The sequence below is a fragment of the Corella eumyota genome, chromosome 2, assembly GCF_963082875.1.
Source record: "Corella eumyota chromosome 2, kaCorEumy4.1, whole genome shotgun sequence".
NCBI classification, from domain to species: Eukaryota; Metazoa; Chordata; class Ascidiacea; order Phlebobranchia; family Corellidae; genus Corella; species Corella eumyota.
In genome coordinates, this window is record NC_137491.1 from 17,996,114 (window position 1) to 18,021,520 (window position 25,407).

A 25,407-nucleotide genomic window follows, 5' to 3' on the forward strand; every position below is an offset into this window, starting at 1 on the left:
AATAAATATATCTCTGTTGTGCGTTTATTGATAGAAACAATTGTCTTAAAGAAATAGCATTAATTGAAAAGTGCGTGTTTGTTCAAACAAGGTCGAAATCTCGACAAAGGAATCAGGTTGGAAAGAGAAATGCGTTGCCATCACACAGTCATTGTCGCAAACATTACATTGCAACAGTTACTTCTATTCTTTTTATTATCTTAAAACAAAGACTATCGCGTTACATAATAATTAACAATGAGCAAGACAAACGGGCCTCCGGTCACATAGAATTATTTTATTTTTAATAATTAAATTTGTCAATTCTTAAATTAAAAAAATCAAGTGGCCCCCCTGAAACTTGGTGCACTATTGGCTACGTTACTATTACACAATTCTTAAATTCTTCAACATTAGTGTTGGATATATTTCAACTAAACAAACAAAAATTGCCAACTTCAAACGCTAGTTCGAAGTAAAACGCCAATATAAAGACTATAAAAATAATTTATATTTTAACAAAAGATTTGTATTTATAATACACTACCACAAATACATTTTTCAACACAGATAGAAACAGCAAACAAACTAAAAGCATACGCTGAAGACCAAGTTCACTAAATAAAATTGATGTTATCATGATCAAAAAAGGCTAAACTACGTTGTAGCCCTAAATTTCTTTTTAAATTGTGCATTTAGTATTGAAAAATTTGCTATGTAATATACATAAATTGATTTAAATATACACAGTATGCCATTAGTTGTTGTCTCGACGTGCCTTTGTTAATTTTACATATCTATGTACGTTACAATATACAAAAAGCGGGTATCGAACCTAAAATCTTACGTCCTAAATTTCTGTTGCAGAAACATCTATTAAACGCAAAACGTTGTCACCAAATAGGTAAAATATAACTTACCAAAAACCGTACAAACAGACACCAGTACGGTTAAAACCGCAACGACTCCTTTTATCATCGTCTTCTTATTATTTCTTATCTTAATTTTGTTAACTTCTTATAATTAAATTCAGTTGTCTAATTTATTTCGCTATTACACGAATGAGCAGTCTATGATAAAGTTCTGCTTTATATAGGTGACAAAGATTTATTGATCTCAGTTCTTGTTTAGTAACAATACCCTATCTATGGTGTAAAAGAGACAACCTAAATACAAAACAACAAAACAACGCTAAACAATAAGAATGTTTTGTTGTTAAAGCTATTGAAAACTCGTACGAAAATAATTAAAAATGTCCGAAATTTAATATCCGTTGAGACAAATAATTTACAAAATTATACACAAAAAACTTGTTTTTTTTGTATACAAACTAATGAATAGTCAACATAACTTGAATATAAAACAGCTTTAATTTGTTAAATATAGTTTTAAAAATCACTTTACTATTTTTACGGTATATAACTTTTTAACTACACAAAATAGGCGTACATAAATTGTCATTACTTTCCTATAACTTAACTAAGTATATTTGTATTTAAACTATATTGCACAACTAAACGTTCCTTTCCAAAAGCAAAAGAGCTTAAACTAAAAACACATTTTTGGCGCTTTTCAACTAAGTATGCAGCTGTGAAAAAAGAAAAATTTAAGAAAAAAAAACGCTTTTGCCTATAAGGCGTTTCTTAGGCGTGTTACGTTTTGCCATCACTTCAATATGCCGAAACAACAAAACAAGTTATTTAACAAATACTGTAAAAAAACTAGGTTTTAAAATGGTAATTTATATGAATACTATAATGTTTTAAATTTTTTTTTGGATAAATCCATTAGGTAAATAGCAAAAATCAAAAATATGAAAAAAAAAACAAAAACGTAAAAACACTTAAAATGTTTGTTTTTTTTATTTAGCTGTTTGAAATTTTGTTAGACCTAATTAATATAAAAACTATTATAGACAACTAAAATGTGCATTGACAATTTTATATTATAATTTTATTCCGGTATAAACAATTCCCGAATATATTGAAGTCTAAGATAAAGTAAAATCAGTTGTGAAATTTGTATTTGAAAACTACTATTCAAACAACATTAAACATATATTTTTATACTTTTACTAAAAATATCAAAAAAAACTTGGTAAATATATAGTTGTGAGTACATTAAATGGTAGTTTTATAGTTTTATGATATTAGTTTAAGATTTATGTAATTTTTGGTTTTAAAGGTAGATATACCAGTTGTAGTTGATTTAAAAAAATGGACAATAATGTAATTTATATTTAAGTACAAAGAAATTAAACAAGAATTTTTTTAGAAACAAAACTTTAAGTTAAAGTACAATGAACAGTGCACAATTTACAGTAAAAAACATAAAACTACTAAAAAAAAAATGGCAGAAATCAAAGTCATTTTCGTTCGGTCGGCTTCGTTAAGTCATCTAATTATTTACGATTGAATGGGTGTCATTCCATCGTAAGATTGAGGTGTTACACTAGTAGAAAAATAAATTATTTAATAAATTTAATTTTTTTGAACCCTTTTTTCTTAATCGAAAAATATAATTTTTACCTGTTGCTGCAACCACCAAAGCTATCGATTGGCGACCTGAGTGTTTCAGTAGAACTTCCAACCTTGCCTCTATGAGCTAAAAACACAATAAATAAAATAACAATAAATGTTATCACAACATACTATTAAGCAAATTTACCTCGTTTCATGATACAAGCCAAAGCAACTACAATTGCTGCCATGACAACAGCTACACCAATGACAGGTCCGACAATGTACCAGTAGTCAGTGTTCTCGACTGGGCTTATTGGTACACCCTGTATGAAAAATTGGTTGCTAAATAAAGTGTACTTAATTACTTAGTGTTACACTACATAATTATTATATAAAAATATTTAATAATTCTTATAACAAAATTAAACTATTTTGTTAACCAATACTGTAAACTGAAATTTAGAAACTTTTATTCAATATAAAAAAATTGTAAAAAAATTTGCAGCATCTGTTTACGTGCAAAAATGTTTAATAAAAATTATAAAAGTTACAATTTTACTAAAAACTTATTTTTACCGGTACAGCATCACAGCTTCCGTCTACATTTACTGGACAAGTTTGGTCAACTGCCATCAACTCTTGCCCATTGAACATTAGCCCAGTTGATCCAGTAAAAATATCAGTCAGCTGTGAAACTGCAGCCTCCACGACAGTAGCATTTTCTCCGTAAAGAGTAAACGAGATCTCGGAATTACCAGCTTAAAATATTTTTTTGTATATTATTAGTGTGAAAAAGGTCAGGACTATTAAATAACATTAACATATTTGTAAATACTTGTCAAGTCTGAGATAGCAACTTGTCCAATGTAGATGTAAAAGTTGATTTGTGTTGTCAAAGAATTGTAAATGTAAGTCTCAAAGGTCGTATAGGTTATAGATGATGCTCGGGTGTATGGTCGATTTAAAATCGGGATGCTGTATAAAACAATATAAAAGACTAATAAAACTATTACATAACACATTTATGAAAAAGAGTAATGAATATTCTCAAACATTGTAGGATTGTTAGCCCTACAATTTCTTTAATGTTTGGCCAAAACATCCAAAATGCCACTACTCAAAATATCATTGGCTTGTTGTGAAAAACTAAAACTTAAAAATTTTAAAATTTTGGGACACACATTAATACAAACCTCAAAAATATACATATAAAACCTACCGAATTTGTTTTGGATTTTTGTTCTCGACTTGAAGAGTTCCACCCTCAGGTATGAACTAAAAACATGTTATTCAACAAAATCAGAATAATAAATTTAGGCCTAATGTAAATACAAACTGTTTTTAAAGATTACCTCAACGTTGTTGGCATATACGTTAAAGTTGTAAAGTGCAGGCTCGGTGTAAACGTTAAAGACAAGGTTGTATCGATTGTAATCCAATGTGTTACTGATGCTCAACCCCGTGCTAGTGAAACTTCCGTTCAACGGATTAAAAGTGAAGATAGGTGAAGTAACTGCTGGAGCAATGTCTGAATCTCCGATCGGGTAAATAGACGAGTCGTCAAAGTCGACAGTTGCCTTCCAAACATGACCCTGTACAACAACCGGTATTTTATTAGTTGCTGAAAAAAATCTTACTAGTTACGTCTATATGTTACTGTGACATAACCTATGTTATTGTTTAAATTATTATTGTTAAAAATTAAACTTTACAAAATAGCTTAAACTTAAAAAAAATAAATCGACAATAATTTAACCTGTGTCACCATAAAATTTGACTCGACCAAAAAACTTAAAAAATTTACCTTAAACCCAATATGATCTAAAGGTCTTCCGTCTTGGTATTGAAGTTCAAGAGTAAGATCGACTTCATTTCCATGATTGACGTAATTACCCAAACCTTCCGTTATTACAGCAATGACGCCACGATTTGCTACGTCAACAGTAAGCATGTTGTTTGCAACGTTTACACCAGCTGGTTCAGTTATCTAATAAATCACATTAGTGAATAAACACAATAGCTCTTTATATTAAATCAGATAAAATAAGCATTTAGACTGATTTAAAAAGTTATAATAATACCTCAAACATCAGTTGATATCCCGTTCCACTATGTGTGATTACCAAATCTCTAAATTCAGCAATACCCTAAAATTTATGCAAAAACAATGTCTTTATTTTATACAAATACTTGTCATCTTAAAAAAAACTTTTACTAAATACAAAAAAATTAGTAAAAATGTTGAATAATCATATGTTATATGTGCAAGGTCTAACAAGATTTTTACAAGTTTATAATTAAAAATTTTATATCAAACTCTCTGAGAAAACTTTGAACAAAACTAATTTAAAATTCATAATTTTAAATCGTTAAAACATTTGCATTAACAAAAATTATCCAAGTCCAAACGTTTGCTTACATTGCTGAAAGACACAGTTGTGGAGCCTTCAAGCACGGCGTTGTTGTCAGCATTTCCTCCCGAGCTATCCAAGGTTACTCTCACCATCCAAGTTCCTCCTAATGACGTCACGTTATCGCCCTAGAAAACATTAAACAGTGTTGCATTTAAAAAAGGTAATTCTGTTGTATATAACTTGACACATAACAGCAAAACTTTAAAAAAATAATAAGTTAAGTTATACCACTTAAAAATTTTAATTAAAAATTTGTTTTACATAATGGAAAAAGTTTAACAATGGAAACGTTAGGTTTTATTTGATTCTACCTAAAAACTTACATTTGCATCAAGTAAGTTGATTGTGATTGGATTTTCGAATGTAGTTTGTTCAACCAAGTTGGAGAGACTTGCAGTGATCTGCATCTGAGTTGGAATTTTGTGAACAACAATCGCCAAAAACGGATCTGAAGATAAGTAACAATAAAATAACAAAAACATTTTACCAAAAACTAAATTATTTGTTATTTTTGTAATTAATTTAATGAAGTTTTTTTTGTTTTGCATGTTCTAAAATAATATATTTCAAACTCTTCCAGGTACTAACTGATAACTGATTTGTTAGTTACAAATTAAATGCCAACTGCCTTAATTTGGTTTTGATAGATTCAAATCAAAGCCATATCAATTTGATGCAACAAGTGTGTTCAAGTAAGTTATACCAACCAAGTGTTCCGTTAATCAAAGTTGCTTCCATGCTGTAAAACCCACTTCCATCTGTTGTGTTTAAAACCTCCCACAGTTGGCCAGTTTGATAGAATACAACCAACTAAAAATAACATATCAAAGATCATACTAAAAGTATTATAACAATGGGTTATAAATTACGAATCAGACATTTTAAACATAAAACATTCAAGAAACTTAATAAGTGTAGGCACCCAAAAGTTGCATAGTAAGTTTACCTCGTCAACTTTATCATTAAGGAATTCAATAACATTACTATCGTCACCCATTGAAACAGTACCAGTTCCATTCTCTATTGGCTCTCCAATTTCAATCACGTACGTTACTGTGTCTGAAGCCTGCCTTGCTACACGTCTGAACAAAAATAAATTGTTATTGTATTATACAGATAACCAATTGTTAATAAAAAAATTTAACCGGCAGCGTGGTGTAGTTGTCAGTACCTAATCTGAAGCTCAAATATCGAGTATTTATAAGATCTAATATCCCAAACTGTCACCGGCAAAGGGTAATTGTTGTTATTCTATGTTTAAGTTGCGCAGTCTAACTAAAGATATATAAAAAAAAAAACTTAAAAATGCTTATTTGCAAATCTATTTAGAAATATTACCCAGATGTTGAACGACGTTTTCGTGATAAACTGTCTTCACGAACGACATCAACAACTCTTATTTTGTAATCAGGAACACCCAAAAATCTTAATAAAACAAGTAAAAATGTCATAAATAAAAACCTGACATTTTTAAAGATGCTGCGAAAATTATTAGTATTCGTAAATAATGTTTTTTTGTAGCATTTAATAAGCTTTATAATTTTCTATATTACATAAATTAATTCATCACGATAAAATTATTAAGTCTGATGTAGCCTACGACCAATTAAAAAAAGGAAATCAAAATCCAACATACTGTGCTAAATTAAAAATAATATTCGGACCAAAGAATTCATCAATAGTAATAGCTGGAAATGAGAATCCTATAATAATAAGAGGTGATGTAATGATGGTAATTGGTTCGTTTCCCTTGAGTGTTACATACAAGAGATCTGCATCACGATCCATGAAGTTGGCACCGTTAATATCTGCATAAAATAAAGTATTAATAATTTTTCTAATGTATAAGTTTTTAACACAAAATGTATACAAATAACAATAGTTTTATAAACAATTGATACCTCAGTAACAATAAACTGTAACAACGCTACACAGATTACTTTAAGACTTCAGTTAAATTATAAGTGTAGGCCTAATTATTGTATAATTTCAACTAATCACCACAGCAATATGTTAACATATCATCAAAACTAACTTGTGTCAAAAGGTGGTATAAATCCTGTGGTAGATTCAGAAGGAGGGTGCAATAACCATTCTTGTTGTACCGGTTCGTAGTAAGCATTTTCGGGTGCGATATACAGTCCTGAGATCGCGCGATAAATATCAAGTCGTTCTGGTCTTGGGTAGCTAAAATATAAGATAAAGTTAAAGATTCCATTTTATTTTAAAGAAATATTATACAAATTTTGTAATACAAAAAATTAGGCAAAAAAATTTTAAACTTACTAGATTGCAAGACGAACAGATTGGGTAGAGTCCACGTTAAGAAGATGAAGTCTCATATCTCGTGGTGGATAACCAGTAAAGAAAAGTTTAAACTCCACACCGGTCGCTACGATGGTGTAGAATGTTGATATTCGCAGCTGACAAGTGTATCCGAAACACCAACCATGATCTTGTGGACCTGTGTATATTAATATAAATACATTCAACCATAATTTTTATTATTTTTGTATCATTTGTATGTAATGTCTTTAAAATTTTATATATGGTTTAAAATTATTAATTGTAACGTAACAAACTTACCATTGTTTAAGTCGATGCATCGATCACCTAACAAAGCAACGGGAGACAATCTTCTACTTTCGGTATCTGGGTCTAAACTTTCAATAACCAACATGACGTAGTCGTAAGCTTCAGGACCTTTACATTCAAATGCTTGCCAGGACGGGATGTACGTACAAGATTCATCATTGCGAATAATGCCTAATATGAAAACGAAGTTCGAGCAAATAAATATTTTAAATTGTAAGTTTTAAATATTTTAATACCAGTTAATATACCTCTGGTATCTATAATATCATTAACAGGAACTCGGGTTCCATCAACGGCAGTTAACAAAGTTTTCGGAATTCTGTAATCTCCCAAACCTCGTGATAGTTGATTTGGATCGTCCCAAGCAAAAGATGCCTTAATTAATAAAATGTAATAAGAACTAAATATATATAAAAAAAAAGAATTTGTACATTTAATAAATTTTATCGCCGCTTAGCTCGGCTTAACAACGTTAAAAGGTATACCTACAAAGTTTTTTAAAAATAGGCTAAAAAATTTAATTTGAAAACGATATCTGGTACTTACATCCGGAACAATTGCTCCAACTTCTCCTAAAAAGCTTCCATCCAAATCTTTCACCAAAACCTTTTTCTTCGCATCACATTCCATATCAACACAATCCGACGGATTCACCTTTCTGAAAATCGAAAAAATTACATTAAAAAACAATGTGACTTACTCATAAACTTTGATAATTATTACACAATATAATTTTTTTTTATATTTTCTAAAAACAAACTACACGTACAAAAAACAAAAGTTTTATTATATATTAATGTAAAGACCAACCACTACTTACAGTTTTTATCGTAGTATTGGTTGTTGAGTAGAACTTATAATTTTTTTACAAATAAATAATTATCAGTAAGTTTAACAACCACAGCACCTGTGTATTTGACTTACCCTAAGCTTGGTCGATCAAAACGAACTTTGCTGTTCTCTTCAACTCGAATAAGACGAACTCCACTTAAGTAAGTTGGATGAAATCCATCTTCGTTTGATGGATTTGTCCAGAACACCAAATCTCTTGTATTATCTTCCCTTAGTCCAAAGTTGTACAGGGTCAAACCTTACAAAAAAGTCAGTAATATAATGTAATGGTAAATATATAAAGTCTGGATGTAATGTTATAGTAGTTACAATATCTGTGGTTAATAATAGTCATTTTTCAAAATTTTCATAATGTAAGTTGCTGTATGACTATGTGGTAAATATACCTTGTATATCAAGTAGACCATGAAGAGATGGATAGTTTTTGTTTAAATTAAACTTTTTAAACGGGGCTCCATTTGGTCCACTTTCAAACATTGGAAGCATAATAGCAGTTCTACCACCAAATGCGTTACGAGAGGCAGCTCTTGTTTGCCTAAAACCACAAAAAGTTGTGTTGCTTATAAAAAAATAAAATTAATGCTAAGAAAATTTTAAACCTGGACAACATCACACTTACAATTTTGATTTGTAAAAAATTCTAATTGCACACCACGATTAATTTATCTAAAAATTTACTTTGTGTTTCTGTGCTGAAGATTTTTGTCATTCTGTTCGTCCATAAAATCCAGATTTGGATCAAAGTGATCACTTCGTCCAACAATAAGGACATCTCTTAAGCTTGCAGTTTTATCCTGAAATGCGTGACTTAATGCAGAAGGGCCAAAAATGATCGGTAGGTAGTTTACCTAGTATAATATTAAAAGAACTAAGATTTGTTTTGTGGTTTATGACAATGGTAAGAAAATAGTTTATTAAAATGCCAATAAATCTAATTGTGTTGCATTTTTTTACCGTAGAGTCAGCTATTATTGTATTCCTTATAACAATGCTTGATTCAGTCTGGTGATAAATTCCATAATCCCATGCTTTGTAGACAACGAAGTTTCTGATCATCGAGCAAGGTCCTGCTTCTCCACCAAATATTTGAATTCCATGAAGTCCTCCGTGAGCAATGTTACCTATTTAAACAAGTAGCATCTTGAATTGATTAAATGTAACAGATTTGCGTCAATAAGTAATAATAAATATTGACTTAAAAAAATCTTATATTGCTTTGATGTATCTTTGCATTAACCTGTCCACGCGTTTTCGTCTGTTGCTTCACACACTTCTCCACGTATGTGGAAACATATTCGCTCACAACCAGATGCGACATTTCCAACCATTCTCAAATTTGTGGCTTCATTTACTTCAAAGTTGGAATGCCAAGACTGTTTATGAAATAATTTAAAGTTAATCTCTAATAATATGCTAGTAGGTTAAGAAATACATCTAAAGCCATTTAAAACGTTCAATCCGCCAGAAAATCAGTTACAAATAAACATTTCTAACATTTTACCCCGAAATTAGATTTTTCAAATCGGTCGTCCCAAGTATGTCGAAGTAACGAAACAGTAACAAGATTATTTTCCAGCACGTGGTTGCTTCCAGTAATTCTTATACCTTGAAAAATCAGAGCATTACAGCATAAACATTAACCAAAACATTTCTTAATTTATAAAAAAAATGTGACTCTAAAGTCACTTTTTAATAATTTGTATAAAAAAACTAAAGAGCTTGTTTTATATAGCAATAATTTAAGATGTCTAAAGGTATAGCTTAATTGATTTATTGACATAGTTCAGATCTCTATACTTACCATCGTGGATAGTTCTGTAGACTACGTTCTTGGTGATGCTGATTCCTCTTGCACCAAACGTTCCAATTGCAGTCGAAAATCCGTCGTGGAAAGCACATTCTGTGACGTAGGAAGGTCGACCTTCGGTAACAGTTCCAGTATCGAGCCAAGCTAACGAAAATCGTGGATCGTACTCTTCCGTCCACCCTTCTTGTCCAGTTTGAAAAAACTCGACATTGCTTATTCTGGCCCAGCCTGAATAGGAAATGTTAAAAAAGTTGCATTGTTAAGATAATTGCGTCGTAGATTATTGCGTTCTTTATTAATAACTACATAACAATATTTATAAAAAAAGTTGTACCCTTTAAAATAAGTAAACGAATTGTAAGTTACCATATATATCGTTATTGCCACTAGATGTGTATCCGACTAAAACTCTTGCACCAAACGCTTCAGAAACAATGTCGTCGTAACTTTCACCTGAAATAGAACAAAGTTTATTTAAATTCACAAAACTTAATTTGATTCAAAAAACATTTTAAAATTTTAACCTTTAATTTGGATATTTCTTGTAAGTAAACCAACTTCAGCTCTCATAGGAAAAGTGTGATCTCCAATAATGTATTCTTCGCCCATATGTCTAAACTCCAAAGGATTGGCAAGACCAATTGTTTTTTGGTCCTCGGATAAAGAAGTTATAACGTTTTTCTCTGTCTCTTCAGCTCTAAGATTATTTTAAAAACAATGTAATATACAACATGTTAATGACACCAAATAAGTAAATGTTAGACATTGACAGGATTTTAAGTTAATTTAAGCAACCTGTATCCTGTTGTTGTAATAACAATTTCATTGCCAACAGCCCAGTCAACAGCATCTTGAACAACGATCGATGTAGCTCCAATGTTGGCTGTGCTTTCTAAGTGTGTCCACTGTACAAGGGTGTCTAATCCGTGAAAGTCACATCCTCCAAAACAACCTATAGCCTTCGATCCAAGATTTACACCTAAATTTATCATAACACATACATAAGTTTTAACGACGTTTTTTAATAATAACGCGGTAATTAATTATCTTACCAGGTAACGAAAAATCAATTGTGTCATGATCTCCTCGCAGAGTTATAACCAACTTGTGAATAAAAGGTTCAACATCGGAATATCCAGCTATTAGTCGGCCTCCCTGAAAAAAGTTTTAAAAACAAGATTATTTATAATTTTACTTTCGTCTTGCAAAAACGTTTTTAACATTCTCGTATGTTTCACATCTTACAAATTGTAATAAACAATATATTTTCTGTTAGAATCAAACCTAATATTAGATTTTTTTGTAATAAGTTAAGTAGTATTTGCTTACCAAATTTAGAATGTGAATTGCTGAAACGTTAGTGTTTGTTGTAAACTCCAAAACACCATACACTGTCAGTGTATTAAGAGTGACATCAGGAACATCAAGTAGCACCCAGCATAAATCCGTTTCATCAGTATTAGCCAATATTATGGTATTGTTAGGGTCCTAATTATAAAAAATAATTTAAAATTTAAAATGATAGTAACATAAACATACAATGTAAAAATAAAAATACATTTTAACAAGTTATGCGTTGGATTTTCTAAAGAAATTGTCTTGGCAAACAGACTTAAATTCAAAACAGTAAATAATCAAATTCTTACAGTTCGGTTAATACAAGAAGCTGTTTCATTTGACCAAAGTTGATACACATCAGGCCGACTACGTGTTGGAGGCACAATAGCTGGGTCAAGCGGTGCAATACAGTCTTCATATTTGCACCTAAATAATTCATCAAACAATATATATAAATTATCAAGTAATAGATATAATTTTTAAACATTACATACAATTTATTAAACATAAGATACAATTTTTATATATAAGATACAATTTTATCTAGCATAAGATATAATTTTTTAAACAATAGAAACAATTTACTAAGCCTTGTTACAATTCATAAAGTCTGAAATATAATTTATCAAACCTTATTTACAATTTATCAAGCATTAGATACAATTTATTAAACATTAGATATAATTTATCAAGCAATATTGCAACTCATCAAGCATTAGATAAAGTTCACCAAGCAAATAATTGTTTAATGACAATGTGTTTATTTCATCATATATTACATTGAACAAGAAATTCTAGGTTCTGACTTTAACTTCTGGCAATTTTTTTTTTATTTTTTAGTAGAGTGGGTTAAGATTTAAATAAAATTAACCTGCCAAAATTGGCTTTAACAAAGATTACCTTAGGATCGAAATGGACACAGATTCATGACTATAATTTGGATCATTAATTTCTGTAGCTCTTCTTTTTCGATTGTTATTTCTCGCCCTTACAATGTAATGTAACCTTATGTTTTCTGTGTCAAAAAACCAGTCTCTGTTATTGCTGGCAGCGGTTAGAGGGTGAGCATCAGATATGTTGTATCTTGCTTCACCGTTGATAGAAATACTAAATAAAGATTAAAAGATAAAACTTTAATTTTCAAAAAAAACAAGTGTTATACAAAAACAGTAGTTATATTAAAAAAAGTTTACGAACCTAATATCTGTTTACCCAAAACAATAATAAATATAACTTGATATTAACAAGTTTGCTTACAAATCTGGAGTTTGCTTAAAATCGTGAGAAACAATCACGTATTCGTCATCCTGAAAGTCGTAAAATCTTGAATTGTAAGAAATGTTGGTGAACTGTTCTCCATCTTTAAACATCATTGTATGATCAAAGCCACCAGTTAACAATACCATCCAACCTAAATACAAAATATAAAATTTATTGTTTATAGTATTTTTGGTAAATATGCCAAAATATTGGATTTTTTTATGTGAAATTTTTAAAACATAATAGCACTTTTTAATAAGTTAAAAAATATATACAAGATAAAAAAGACACCTTGAGAATGAGTCAGTCTAATTTTTAAGAAAGGAACAGTTGTGTTGCCAAATTGGTTTTTGAAAATAACGTCGTTTCCCTCAAGAGATGATGGCTGAATACCATTGAAAGCCATTCTGTGAAAATGCACACTAGGTTGACAAATAGCTGAAGGAAACCCCCGACCAAACTCTTCGCCTGATTGAAGCTATAACAAACAACAGAAACTTAAAATAAATTTAATTTTACTTACTAACTATTCCTAATAACTATTTGCGTTTACAAAACGATAAATTAAGTTTTAACTACTTAAAAAAAACACTGAGATAAGCCTATTAAACTAACATTATTAATGTTTAGTTAGGTATACTTGTTAGTACAACAATTAAATATAGAAATTTTATGACAAAAAACTCTATTTTATTAATGCTACATTAAATTATATTTGGAATTATTACGCACCACACAATTGTCCGTATCCACAATCCCGCTGTAGGGAACAATGGTGCTGTTCGGAGCACCTCTAGTAATAGAACCGTCTAGATCTTGAATGACTCCTTCATGTTCCCATCCCCAGTTTGTTTTGCGCGGAACATCGGTAAATTCAAATTCTAAAGACATTTGAAATAAAAATAAAACTACAACTACTTTAAACACATCTCTTAAAAAAACACTCCACTAAGCGTAGAAAGAATATACCAAACAATAAAGTGAATAGTAAACTAGAATGCAAACTCATATTAAATTGAATTTAGTTAACTACTTACGATCAGCCCAGTAATAAAAACCGCCACATAAATTGGAGCACGTTCCGGTTACTGAATTTCCACCAAACAGTGATCCCCTTCTGTTAAAGTTAAACACTCGGACTTTGCTCATCCACAAACCAGGTCCTATAGGTAGTCTCTGTTGACAAAGTAAGCTAAGTTAGTTTACAAGTTTATTTTGACCAGATTTTTGAAAGAAATTTAGTTATCTGCACACAGACTCGTTCAAGCAGTAATACAAACGAATTTAAATTCACCTAGCCAATACAAAAGCAAATAGTGTCAACCATTATTAAAGTATTGAATGTACACACTTTTTACCTAAATTTGCAATTTCAAACTAATTCAAGTTTTTACTTACGATTGCAATTCCAGTTTCGTAATTCTGATCTGAAATAACCTCGCTGTCACTATGACCAATTATAACCGCATTTTTGATCATAGCTCCACGTTCCTCGCCCCATTCCGTGCCAGAAATTAACTTCAAATCAAAACCAGAATGTTCGTTGTTCGCTACAACGAAATCAATAAACTGAATGGCCCCAACATTGACCCATTCAGCGCCTTTTTCACAGTTCCAAGTGGTTAGTGAATAAAACTTTGCAGGACTTGGAGTATTTGATGAACATCTGCAAATAAAACTTAAATTAAGCAAGATTATTTTACTAATAATAACACCATATAATATATCGTTATGTGGATATTTTAACAGATTACATTTAAGCAGTTAACCTTTAAAAAACTAAAATAATTATTTCCAAATAGAGAAAAACATTTTTGACACTTTAAATAAAATTTCATTTTTAATATCATCTTTGAAATTTACATTTTCACCTTGAACCTTCACTTGGAAAGTAAGTTTGAAAGATCCAGATACCGAACCAGCCTTGAGAATGTACAGTGTTGTTTCTAAACGAACCAAGTTCGACCTTTTGTTGACAGATATTTGCATCAAAAGAAGGTCCATCTGGATGAGCATGCATTCGGTACCAGAAACCAAAATGAGTTCCACCAGCAGCGTGGTTATTTTCTAATGTGTTGTTAGGATTTGTAACCCAATAAGCGGCTAAAACACAACATAAATTTTTTTTAAGATGAGGTAAAACATAACACATTTTAAATCCAAGTAAAACGTATTGTTGTTAATGTGATTATTTAAAAAAGAATACCAATTCTGATAATCACGCTTTCTTTTTACAAGTGTACAAATTAAAATTGACAAATTACTTAAAACATATTAAATGCAACAAAAACCTGGTGTTATGTCATCATTCAACAAAGATGTGCTTTGTATAACAAAAATAGCCAGATTGTGAGTAATAATATTCCCAGTTTCAATTCCATCCTCAATAAAGAATGCTCCACCCATGATATCATATGCTACATTTCGATCAACCAAAAGATTGTGTGTACCTAATAAAAAACATCAAGTGAGTGAATTAAATTTTCTTTTATTAAATTTAAATATTTTCCATATTTATATTTTATTTTTGAATAACTTAAGAGCAAAGACTTAAAGTGGTTGCTGTAAAAAATGTAGCCTATATAAGTTATTTATTTCTTATTTGTTATTCAAATTAACATTGTTGAAGTTAAGTTAAAAGCCAATACATTTTGTTAAGATATAGTTTGTTTCTTAAAATACCGTGAATAGTAATTGCTCTGTTAAAGCTTTCGTGAATAGCACATCCTCGGACGTACATTCCAGATACATCGCCCATTAAATGCCAATGAATTGGATACCTGGTAAAACAACGTTGTAAAATACAATTGCATAGTATTTTAAAACCACCGGTACTAAAAATAGTACTATAAGGAGATTAACTTTGTCAAATAATTGTCTTGTATCATCTTGTATCATCAAAATGTTTAGACAATAAATTACATTTGTCATGTTGATACCGTCAACAAAAACTGTGTAAACAAATGTAAACATTATAAAGTGCCTTACCTTCCAAGTCTGAAAGCTTGTCCAACGTAAGTAAACTCCACATATTCAATGTGAGCCACTGCAACCTGATTATCTTTAGTATTTTGAAATTGCGAGTGCATCATAATTGATCCTCCAAACTGATCTGAACCCGTTTCCTGACCAAATCTTCCCTAATGCAAAAAAATTGCAAAAAAATAATAGAAACAGTCAAAAACCTAAAATTAGACAGACGGATTTTCTATTTATTCTAAAACACATTACAACTTTTAAAAATATTAATTGTTTTATTTTATGTCTTATTTTTTATTTTTAGGTATACCTGAAAACACGTTTGCACTGCGAACTGTCCAGTTTGAAATCCACCTTCACATTTTTCGATCGGATCATTCCAAACATGATCATTTGTTCCCCGGAAAATAATATTTCGACTCAACAAACCAACTTCAGCTGTAAGCATGAGAATATATGTTTAAATTTAAGTTTATTTAAAACTTTATAAATTTATTCATAACTTTTAAATTTATTCATAACTTCTTTGAACAACACTCAAATGTGTATTACAAAAGTAAAACAGCAACCAATTACAAAATACCTCTGTATTCAATATTGATATCACCACCATAAGTTTTGGTAACGCCCAAATGTTCGTATTCAAGAGCTTCCGTCAAAGTTAAAGTAAATCCATCTGTCAGTAATAAACTTTAAATTAAGTAACCTATATTTAAGTACTACTAAGTAAACTTTAAAAGTCTGTTAACCTGATGAGATTGCACTAATTTCCCGCACCTCTCGTTGTATTTGGGAATGACGCAATCCCGTGGGTGCTATCACAATTTGATCGCCTACTCTCCAATTAACAGAGTGTTGTAATATAATCTAATAAACGAAAACATAAAGCAAATTAAAAAAGTGCATTAGGTAATAAAACCCAATATTGTTAATATAATTTACACTTTAAGTTTTAAAATATCCTTCTTAAAGTCATTCTTTTTATAAAGCTCTATTTAAAACAGATAACATATTTAAATAAAGCTTACTTATTTAGCTTTTAATACTTCCAAATGTAAATACTTTTGTTATGGCGTAATTAGGTAAATTGCTGAACTAAAAGGTAAAACAAACACATTTTCAAAACCTGTGTATCTCCTGCCGCAGCAGTAGCATCCAACTTGGACCAAGTGTAAGGAATATGTCGTCCATGCATCTCCAAAGTTCCGTTACGCACACCCAGCGTTTTAGCTCCGTATATTGGAAGCTCCTTGCTTCTTAAATGACCATACATTTCAATAACAGCATTGGCAGTAAATGGTTGTTGCTCCGTGCCAACCTAGCCGAACATTAAAGATTATATAGAACAATGTAAACAATATGCAACTGATAAATGACTTTATAATGTTTTGATATAATAAAAAATTGTGCTTCTATTAAACTTCTTAAACCTGTAAAAGTCCACCATTAGTGATAAGAATGTTCTCAGCACTAAGTTTCACATTTTGATCGTCGAATATAAGTTCACCTCCGTTAATAAGAAGCATTTTCAACACAGCTGTGTCTGTGTCTAACAAAACTGTCTGGCCCTACAAATAAACATAAATTTCGTAATAAAATACAAAGGATTATGTTAATAGTTTGTTGTTAATATATTTTACTTTTGAAATGATGACAAAATCTTGGGTTGTGGGTACAGTTGTTCCTCCCCAAGTAAATATTGAAGACCATTTGTCAATGTAAAAGTAATCAGCATTGTCTTGTGTTGCAATCCCGTTTGTACCAACTCTTACTTCAACCTTCAAACATTATTAATAAACAATGCATTATTTATGTTGCATCATATTAGCAATCTACTGGTAAATGATTCTTAACCAAATAAACATGCTAGAATGTTGCACATTTTTTCTTCATAGCTTTTTTTCACATTACCAGTTAGTTTACCTTAGTTCTAATAGATCCTTGATGAGCTTCAGTAACACAAGTTATTTCAGTTTCAGTTAAAGTACCGACGTCGACGATACATTCACTTCCATCTATAGAAACGGACGACAAACCTCTGCAAAATAAATCATATTTTTATATATGTCCATATAACATTTTAATACAAATATATTTTTATATTATACATAATTTATACTCAGTGTTATAAAGTGCATAAGTACCCCATATAACAAATATTTTTTAAAAATGTAAATTTATAGGTCTATTTTCATTTACTATATGATTTGTATATAGTAAATGATAAAAAAGATAACATAAACTTAATAGCATTTATTAACTGTGGTACTTAGCTTCTGGGTTTAATGTTATAAAATCAACACTAAACAGTGGTTAATTTAAAAGGAACAACGTCTTAATATTAATAATATTATAAATATATTATATTATTTAGTTAGATAAACAACATTGTTTACCCGAAACCCGTTCCAGTGATCGTAATTGTTGTTCCTCCTGCTGTTCCTCCGGAAGATGGAGTCAATGACGTAATAACTGGAGTAAGTGAGGTATCGTAGGTGTAGGCGGATGATAAGGTAGATGCATCGTTTCCGTTAGCAACAATGACGTCGCAAACTTTTGTGTTTTCTTTTATTAAAATTTCATATGAGAATCATGAATAGTGTTTTGGCATATTTTAGAATGATTGATGCTTTAGAATAGCTATTCAAGAGTATTTACCTAAGGATGAGTTTGCGGGTGTAGAGCACATTAACTGAGCTGCAGTGACTCCAGCTTTCAACGAACAAATTTCTCCACAAATTGTAACAACAGAATCTTCCGAAAAACCTTGACCGTCGATTGTCACCTCTTGGCCACCACCAAAACTACCTGATAATCATAATTCGTTAACACTCATTAAAAGTTTAAACTTCTGTTTGTAAACAAACTCCACCTAAAAGTAAAATATTAAACAAGCACCTGTTACTGGAGATATTGTAGAAATACTAAGTTCGTAAGTAAACGATGGTGTAACTGTAGCCAAACCCTTTCCATTTACGTGAGTCTGAACAAAATAATAAAATATTGTAAAAAAATTCAACCCTAAATAGGTTGCAATTTTAACAAAGCAAAAGTAACTCAACTTAAACACAAAAAACATACCACTATTGAAACTTGGCCTCCAGCTCTTGCACCCAAAGTACAACCAATCTCAGAGTCAATCAATGACGTCACAGAACAATCTACGTCACCTACTGTCACAGTGACGTCAGACATAGTAGATCCGAAACCAGAACCAGCCAGAGTAATAGTGTCACCGTCCCTCCCTTAAAAAATATACAAAGTTTTCTTAAAAACACAAAAAATTACAAAAAATCCTATTTATAGCCCAAAGATTTAGTTGGTTATATACTTAAACAATTCCTATTTTAACTTATATATTTAATGTTATAATACAGTTGGCTACCTATTATAACAACACACAAAAAAGTAAAAATAGTTGTTAAAATATTTAAAAGCATTAAATATAAAACACATTATTGAGTCAATATATTTTACCTTCGTTTGGTGAAACACTTGTTACTATCGGTGTGCTTGCTATGTCAAATGTATACGAAATAGGTGGGTAGGTAACTCCATTAGACACAACAACTACATCGTATGCACCAGGTGAGTTTGCTGACGTCACGAGAAAGATTTCGCCAAAATTTGATGACGTCACTTCCACTTCAACGCCTCCAATCGAAACCGCGAGATCAGAACTTACAAATCCATTTCCTGATATAATTTATAAGAAAAATTTGACTTAAAATGTTAATCTATTACTACTATTACTTAAAAGTTGAATCACCTGTTAATGTTACTACAGTTCCTCCGTTAATGCTCCCACTAGTTGGTGTAATAGTGTCCATGGCTTCTGTGTTCGAAATGCTGGCATGAGAATTGTCATCAAAACGAGCAAGTCCTGTTAAACGTGTTGGTAATATAGAATGGTAATTAATATAAAAAATGTGTTGTCAAGTTAAAAAACCGTAAGTTAAAGTACCAGTTATCTGAATTTATTAACTTAATTTTAACTCCCACTGTTTATAAAGTGAAGTGTTTTTGTATAAACCGAATTTTAAATCCAATTAATTGCAGAAGCTATTTTTAAAAACTTGCCTACATAAACTTCTACCTAGAACATTGATTCAAATGAATAATAATTATGTTGATTAATAAAATCATCACCTTTTCCAGTTACTAAAACTTTGATTTCATTGTCGCCAACTGGAAATCTTCCCACGGTGCAAACAATTTCGTCATCAAAAAGTGACGTCACAGAACACGTTTCTGTTCCAACAGTAACAATGACGTCACTTTCAGTTGTACCGAATCCTAACAACAAAACAAGTTACCAAATGCAAAATAGCACAAAAATTATCTTTTTTAATTTAGACAATGTACATTTTCATTCTACGTTTATATACAGAATTAAACAAAATTTAAATTTTTAAAAAGCAACAAAATTAAAACTAGCTAACTTCGCCCAGTAAACGTCATCTCAATGGTAGCAGAAGGTGGAGTTGCGTTGTCTAATCTACCAGTCACTTCTGGTGTAGCACTTGTGGCATACGAATACTCACAAGTTGAACCACATTCAGCAGAGAAACCACTAAGACAAAAATAATTTTTGAATGATGATGTGGTAAAGAACTCAATGAAACTTTTATTTTGCTTCATTCATAATTTAACTTAACCAAAATAATTAATAAAAAATAGATTTATGGACTCTTTCCAAGGCTCTGGTTAAAACATCATGGTTTATCCTTGCTAGAATTGTTTGTCAAGTATGCACTTGGCATGTTGCTGTTAACCCATAGTTAAAAGTTTAAAAAAATTCGTTTGGAATATAGGAATATATCTAATATATTTGTTCTTGACTAAAATTGTTGAGAAAAACTTAATAATGTTTTTAAAAGACTAACCGTTCAGTTACAGCTACTATCCCACTCCAGTCAGAGCTAACAGAATTAGTGATGCATACTAATGATGCGTATGTACTTTCGTCTTCCACCACGTCACACCTTAGTCCATTTTCACCAATTACAACTGATGATGACGTAGTAAATCCAGATCCCTAAGTTGTAAAACATAACAAAAAACTAAATTATAAAACAAGTAAATGTTTCGCAAATTGCAATACATAAAACAACACTTCAAACATGGAAGTAAATATAAACATGAAATGTACACACATGTATATAGAAATTTAAACTTGCTATTTATGAATAAATAAACAGTAAGTCTAACCTGAATAGTTAGTTTTGTTCCCCCAGCAAGTGAACCAATCACAGGAGAGATTAAGGAAATAAGTGGAAAGAGTCCAAACGTTCGACCAATCAAATTTGTAATTTCGTTCCTGGCTGTCCCAATGCCAGCAATATTGACATTTACTTCAACTGGAATACCTTTGATGATATAATGAAAAAATGATGTTAAAACTGGTACTTAACTGAATGACTTATATACTCCATAAAAAATACCCTTTGTCATTTATTTACCTATTACCATTTCTTCAGTTGGATTTATCTGACAAGTTATTGAAGTAGCATCAGATGCAGAAACAGAACACAGTTTTCCGTTGAACGATACTTCAGGGGTTGATGTAAAACCAGTACCTTTAAAAAGATTTTTTGTCACAACAAACCACTTTATTTATTGGTGTATAAAAATTGATGTACATTTGTGAGCATTAATGTTTTACCTTCAATTGTAATGGTTGTATCTGTAGTACCGTTGTTAGGACTAACACTTGTTACTGTTGGTGTTAGACTGTGAGAGAATGTAAAAGAAAAAGTGCTTGCCTAAAATAAATTAAAAAATATTTTAGTAATATTAAATTGTTTCACTTTTGTTTTACGTTAACGTGCATTGTTCCTTAAAAACGTCTATATAAAAAAAATAATTGATCCATATTTACAATGCTTTGCTTAAACAGATGCAAACTTATAAAACTTTACAAAATATAAATTTTTTCTTACATCTTCCGCTTCCCTTTGAATAGTCGTATTCTCTTGATCTATCAGTTTGACCGAAAGTTGTTCGGCAATAATCGACGGCGCACTTGTTACCGTAACACTTCCTCTCATAAACAGAGAGCAAATTGCAACATCGTCCAGACAACCACTGAAGTAATAGAACTTACCAACATTGTTAAACCGGAACAGAAATGAACCTAAAATGTTAATGTTAGATAAATTTTTATGGCATCCAAAAAATAAAATACCCTTTGCTTAACCTGTATCTTTTAAACAATACACTAAAAGGTCATTGTAAACACCTTTTTTTAAAGTGTGATATTATTGGAAACTTAACATAATAATCTGTGTCTTGAAAAGAAGCATTGCTTAGCAAACAAATGATTATCCATATCATGAACTCGTATAAACAAATTACCTGAAGATGATTTTGGTACTTCAAATCCAGCCTCGTCATATACTTTACTAGTAGGATCACTGACTGTGTAAAGACCAATAGCTACGCCCCGGACTGCCTCGGGAAATGACCAATCAAATCTTATTTGATCGCCAGCAACGATAGTTATGTCAGAAGTAGACCATGCATACCCAACTCCGTAGTCTAAAAAACATACTAAAGATCAAAGAAAATTTCTAATAAAATTACTATTAATTCTACAATGTTTAAAATAGCTTTCAAAAATGTTTAAGAGATTTCAAAATAAATTTATATTTGTAAAATACTTACTTGGGTGCTGACCACTGTTTGTGACGTAATAAAGAGTAGAAGCCGAAGCGGTGACGCAGGTTATCGATGTGTCGGAAGAAGCCGTGACGTCATTACATGGAAAGTCACCGAAACTTACTGCCACGTCATTAGAAAAACCTGTGCCTGTTAAGGTGACGGTGGTTCCCCCGATAAGAGAGCCAGTTGTTGGGGTAATATCAGTTACCGTAAACGAATAAGATAGAGAAGTGGCTAAAGCACTAAAAAAACGAAAAAAAATTATATATCCCTTTGTGCATCACATTAAAAAATGAATTAGTGTAATGTAACCGAAAACTATTTACCGAAATGATATTTTATAAGACACCATGACCGAAAACGCCATTTTAGCAAAGCAACAATGGAATAATTTCTATTAACCTACTTTACTCAAACCGTTTTTTTTTTAAATGACATATAAATCTTAGGAAAAACTGAATACAGTTTACGGGAAAATTTGTTTTCAAAATTTAGTTTTTCGGAAATATGTTTGTTTGCTAAAATAGAATTTAAAATAAAAATCCATGCCGTAAATACACCATCCTAAATAGCACAGCTTACCTTTTCGTTGCACATCCAACCTCACCAATAATAACGTTATAAGGGTGTGAACCAGATGACAATCCGGGCGATGTAAAAATAATTGAGGTATCGCTCCATGACGTAACAACTACGTCATCACCACTAACTTGAACTCTGCCTTTAGTAGAAGTAAATCCAGTTCCGGTTATAGTGACATCCTCTCCTTTAAAATTAAAATACAAAATTTGTTAAAATTAAAATACAAAAACTCATACATAGTAAAGAATAAGAAAGTTGTAGAAAAAATAAACACACTGTTTTAGCTCAAATTATTTTTTTATGTTGAAAGGTCGATTTTACGACCTCAACATAAAGTAACAATAGTTGCCCAAACCAAGTCCCGAGTTCCCTTTGACAGTTTGGAAAAATACAGAATATAATTACCCGATAATCACGCTGCGTTTTAAGTGTCAACAGGAGATTATATCGTTTATAGCGCCATACTCAAAGGCGCTACAGCATAAGAGCAGTGGAAAATGAACTTAGGACTTCAGGTAATAATGCTAATTGTTCTAAAAAATGTTTAAAAAAATTTAATATCAAATCAACCTCCAAGTACGCGCAGTGTTGATTGTGAAATATCAGTGACGTCACCAGTTCCAGTGGCAGTGTACTCAAACGTGGCGCTGTCAGATGACGTAGCAGCAACTCCAGATGTTGTAACGTCAACGCTAAAAGTACCAGCAGCGTGTGATGACGTCACGCACGTGATTGAGTTGTACGTCAAGAAAGTGACGTCACATGAAGTTGAGTCAATCATAACTGTTGTTGCGCCTTCAGCAAAACCTTTAAAAAATAAAAAATTTAGAACTTGCAGATAATCATGCCTTTTATGGGTAGTAAACCACAATACAATATCTTATTTGAATAATTACAATACAATATCTTATTTGATTAACTTTTTTTACCAGTTCCAGCTATAGTTAGTGTTGTACATCCTGCAATACTACCACTGGATGGTGATACAGTTGTAAAAGAAGATGTGATAGTAAATTCCTGATAATTGGAATCTATAGCAGCAAGACCTAAAATTTATGTAGGATGTTAGTGCCATTGGTACAATAATAATATTATTAATATTAATAATTAATAAATTAAAGGTCTACCTTTGTCTGCTACCATAACATTTAAAGCCTGAACTCCGCCCGGAGAGTTTTCTACAGTGATAGTAATAGATGTGGGAGAAGATAATGTCACCACAGCATCGACTCCTCCAATTCTAACAATATTGTTCGAATCCGTCGAACTAAACCCAGTACCTAATTAAAACACATTCAAGTTAATTTCATATGTCTAATTTAACATTAATGTAATTTAAAGTTAGGTTATGAATGTGTAATTGTTACGTTATGACAATGATTTTTACAAGATGAGGCGTTATCAAAATATATGATAACGTAATTCTAACCAGTAATGGCGACGGTATCGCCAGGTGCAGCGGTTGTTGGATCCACAAGAGTTACTGTCGGAGTAGAATCGGTCGTCCATTCAAAGTCGCATGAAGTTGAAACATCGTCGACGTTGTCACCAATGCAGTGGGATAAAATATTGTTGATGTAAACTTGAACCTTAAACATATTTTTAGTTATTTCAAAGTATTTTTGCTATAACAAAGTTGTTAAAAAATATTTGGTAAACAACCCAATTCAGATTATTATACTAGTACTGCACTTTTAACAATTAAGCCAATATCTAAACCAATATAAATAAATAATTTTGACAATATACTTTTATTGATTGAAAAAAACTTAACACTTTTTAGTCAGAAAAACTTAAAAGAAGACACCAAACTGTTTTTTTACCTGTGGTTTGGCGTGCGAAGTTCTAAGGAAATCACCATACACCGGTTCCATAAACAACCCACCAAAGTCTGTATGGTGACCAGTTATGGCTGGGTTATTACCAATCAGTCCTGAACCATCTGGTGTCACACTAGGATAAACACCTCCAGGAGAAACAAAAGCAACTCTCCAAGAATATCTGAATATATCGTTAAATTAAAAATTAATTTTTTCTTAACTTCAATATTTAATACCTTAATCATACTATTAGTCTTACAGTTGACATTTTATAACCAGTAGTTTAACGGTTTTAATTTTTTTAGTGTTGCATCATCAATATAAACTAAACATTCCCTTATAAACTTTGATGTTGTATATTTCTTTCAACCTCGTTTAAAAAATTAATTTGAAAGTTTAATACAACGTTTTTAAGTTCAAAGATAATAATACGTTTTGAAAGTTTTGTATAATCTTTTACCCATAACAATTTTCGCTACGTTCTACGGTAACGGTGTCCACTCCAGGCAAGCTTTCAAGTAGGTTCTTCATATCTGCATCGGTAGTATCAGGTGCAACCCCAGTTACGCTACCAAACGTGACGTCCTCAAAGTTAATGTCAAATGTTCCGGTCACTGGAGGGGATGCGGTTCCAGTTCGTTGTACTTGAATCTTTA

General features: G+C 31.1%; 2 protein-coding genes across 3 annotated transcripts in view; both read right to left on the reverse strand.

Annotated features, from left to right (window-relative positions):
• LOC145743741 (fibrocystin-L-like) overlaps positions 1–1,030 on the reverse strand; it is a 32,242-nt gene extending 31,212 nt beyond the window's left edge. The window contains exon 1 of the mRNA XM_082561777.1: positions 900–1,030. Coding sequence (XP_082417903.1) covers positions 900–957 — 58 coding nt within the window. The 5' untranslated portion in view covers positions 958–1,030. The remainder of the gene's footprint in view (positions 1–899) is intronic.
• Positions 1,031–1,925: 895 nt separating this feature from the next.
• LOC145743915 (fibrocystin-L-like) overlaps positions 1,926–25,407 on the reverse strand; it is a 30,796-nt gene continuing 7,314 nt past the window's right edge. Inside the window, exons 19-90 of one of the 2 annotated variants that reach the window (XM_082561981.1) lie at positions 25,212–25,402; positions 24,755–24,932; positions 24,361–24,520; positions 24,059–24,211; positions 23,861–23,977; positions 23,502–23,738; positions 22,932–23,115; positions 22,353–22,591; positions 22,044–22,226; positions 21,629–21,822; positions 21,352–21,451; positions 21,149–21,265; positions 20,898–21,055; positions 20,573–20,724; positions 20,129–20,259; positions 19,836–19,982; positions 19,456–19,569; positions 19,164–19,382; positions 18,768–18,931; positions 18,585–18,669; positions 18,345–18,494; positions 18,083–18,251; positions 17,610–17,724; positions 17,327–17,464; positions 17,117–17,254; positions 16,813–17,004; positions 16,436–16,553; positions 16,270–16,362; positions 15,997–16,124; positions 15,696–15,847; positions 15,390–15,487; positions 14,999–15,157; positions 14,579–14,810; positions 14,106–14,373; positions 13,745–13,883; positions 13,440–13,588; positions 12,999–13,185; positions 12,705–12,858; positions 12,348–12,554; positions 11,756–11,873; positions 11,439–11,597; positions 11,162–11,264; positions 10,905–11,088; positions 10,634–10,806; positions 10,476–10,562; positions 10,104–10,337; positions 9,804–9,907; positions 9,540–9,675; positions 9,257–9,423; positions 8,981–9,150; positions 8,689–8,837; positions 8,375–8,540; positions 7,997–8,108; positions 7,699–7,825; positions 7,442–7,621; positions 7,142–7,319; positions 6,891–7,042; positions 6,492–6,663; positions 6,194–6,280; positions 5,802–5,937; positions 5,563–5,665; positions 5,179–5,303; positions 4,861–4,980; positions 4,523–4,588; positions 4,246–4,428; positions 3,794–4,033; positions 3,661–3,716; positions 3,277–3,416; positions 3,018–3,199; positions 2,647–2,764; positions 2,508–2,583; positions 1,926–2,430 (exon numbers count right to left, since the gene is read on the reverse strand). In XM_082561981.1, the coding sequence (XP_082418107.1) occupies positions 2,385–2,430; positions 2,508–2,583; positions 2,647–2,764; positions 3,018–3,199; positions 3,277–3,416; positions 3,661–3,716; positions 3,794–4,033; positions 4,246–4,428; positions 4,523–4,588; positions 4,861–4,980; positions 5,179–5,303; positions 5,563–5,665; positions 5,802–5,937; positions 6,194–6,280; positions 6,492–6,663; positions 6,891–7,042; positions 7,142–7,319; positions 7,442–7,621; positions 7,699–7,825; positions 7,997–8,108; positions 8,375–8,540; positions 8,689–8,837; positions 8,981–9,150; positions 9,257–9,423; positions 9,540–9,675; positions 9,804–9,907; positions 10,104–10,337; positions 10,476–10,562; positions 10,634–10,806; positions 10,905–11,088; positions 11,162–11,264; positions 11,439–11,597; positions 11,756–11,873; positions 12,348–12,554; positions 12,705–12,858; positions 12,999–13,185; positions 13,440–13,588; positions 13,745–13,883; positions 14,106–14,373; positions 14,579–14,810; positions 14,999–15,157; positions 15,390–15,487; positions 15,696–15,847; positions 15,997–16,124; positions 16,270–16,362; positions 16,436–16,553; positions 16,813–17,004; positions 17,117–17,254; positions 17,327–17,464; positions 17,610–17,724; positions 18,083–18,251; positions 18,345–18,494; positions 18,585–18,669; positions 18,768–18,931; positions 19,164–19,382; positions 19,456–19,569; positions 19,836–19,982; positions 20,129–20,259; positions 20,573–20,724; positions 20,898–21,055; positions 21,149–21,265; positions 21,352–21,451; positions 21,629–21,822; positions 22,044–22,226; positions 22,353–22,591; positions 22,932–23,115; positions 23,502–23,738; positions 23,861–23,977; positions 24,059–24,211; positions 24,361–24,520; positions 24,755–24,932; positions 25,212–25,402 (10,758 nt within the window). In that variant the 3' untranslated portion in view covers positions 1,926–2,384. The remainder of the gene's footprint in view (positions 2,431–2,507; positions 2,584–2,646; positions 2,765–3,017; positions 3,200–3,276; positions 3,417–3,660; positions 3,717–3,793; positions 4,034–4,245; positions 4,429–4,522; positions 4,589–4,860; positions 4,981–5,178; positions 5,304–5,562; positions 5,666–5,801; positions 5,938–6,193; positions 6,281–6,491; positions 6,664–6,890; positions 7,043–7,141; positions 7,320–7,441; positions 7,622–7,698; positions 7,826–7,996; positions 8,109–8,374; positions 8,541–8,688; positions 8,838–8,980; positions 9,151–9,256; positions 9,424–9,539; positions 9,676–9,803; positions 9,908–10,103; positions 10,338–10,475; positions 10,563–10,633; positions 10,807–10,904; positions 11,089–11,161; positions 11,265–11,438; positions 11,598–11,755; positions 11,874–12,347; positions 12,555–12,704; positions 12,859–12,998; positions 13,186–13,439; positions 13,589–13,744; positions 13,884–14,105; positions 14,374–14,578; positions 14,811–14,998; positions 15,158–15,389; positions 15,488–15,695; positions 15,848–15,996; positions 16,125–16,269; positions 16,363–16,435; positions 16,554–16,812; positions 17,005–17,116; positions 17,255–17,326; positions 17,465–17,609; positions 17,725–18,082; positions 18,252–18,344; positions 18,495–18,584; positions 18,670–18,767; positions 18,932–19,163; positions 19,383–19,455; positions 19,570–19,835; positions 19,983–20,128; positions 20,260–20,572; positions 20,725–20,897; positions 21,056–21,148; positions 21,266–21,351; positions 21,452–21,628; positions 21,823–22,043; positions 22,227–22,352; positions 22,592–22,931; positions 23,116–23,501; positions 23,739–23,860; positions 23,978–24,058; positions 24,212–24,360; positions 24,521–24,754; positions 24,933–25,211; positions 25,403–25,407) is intronic. The other variant, XM_082561982.1, reaches the window with a different exon arrangement.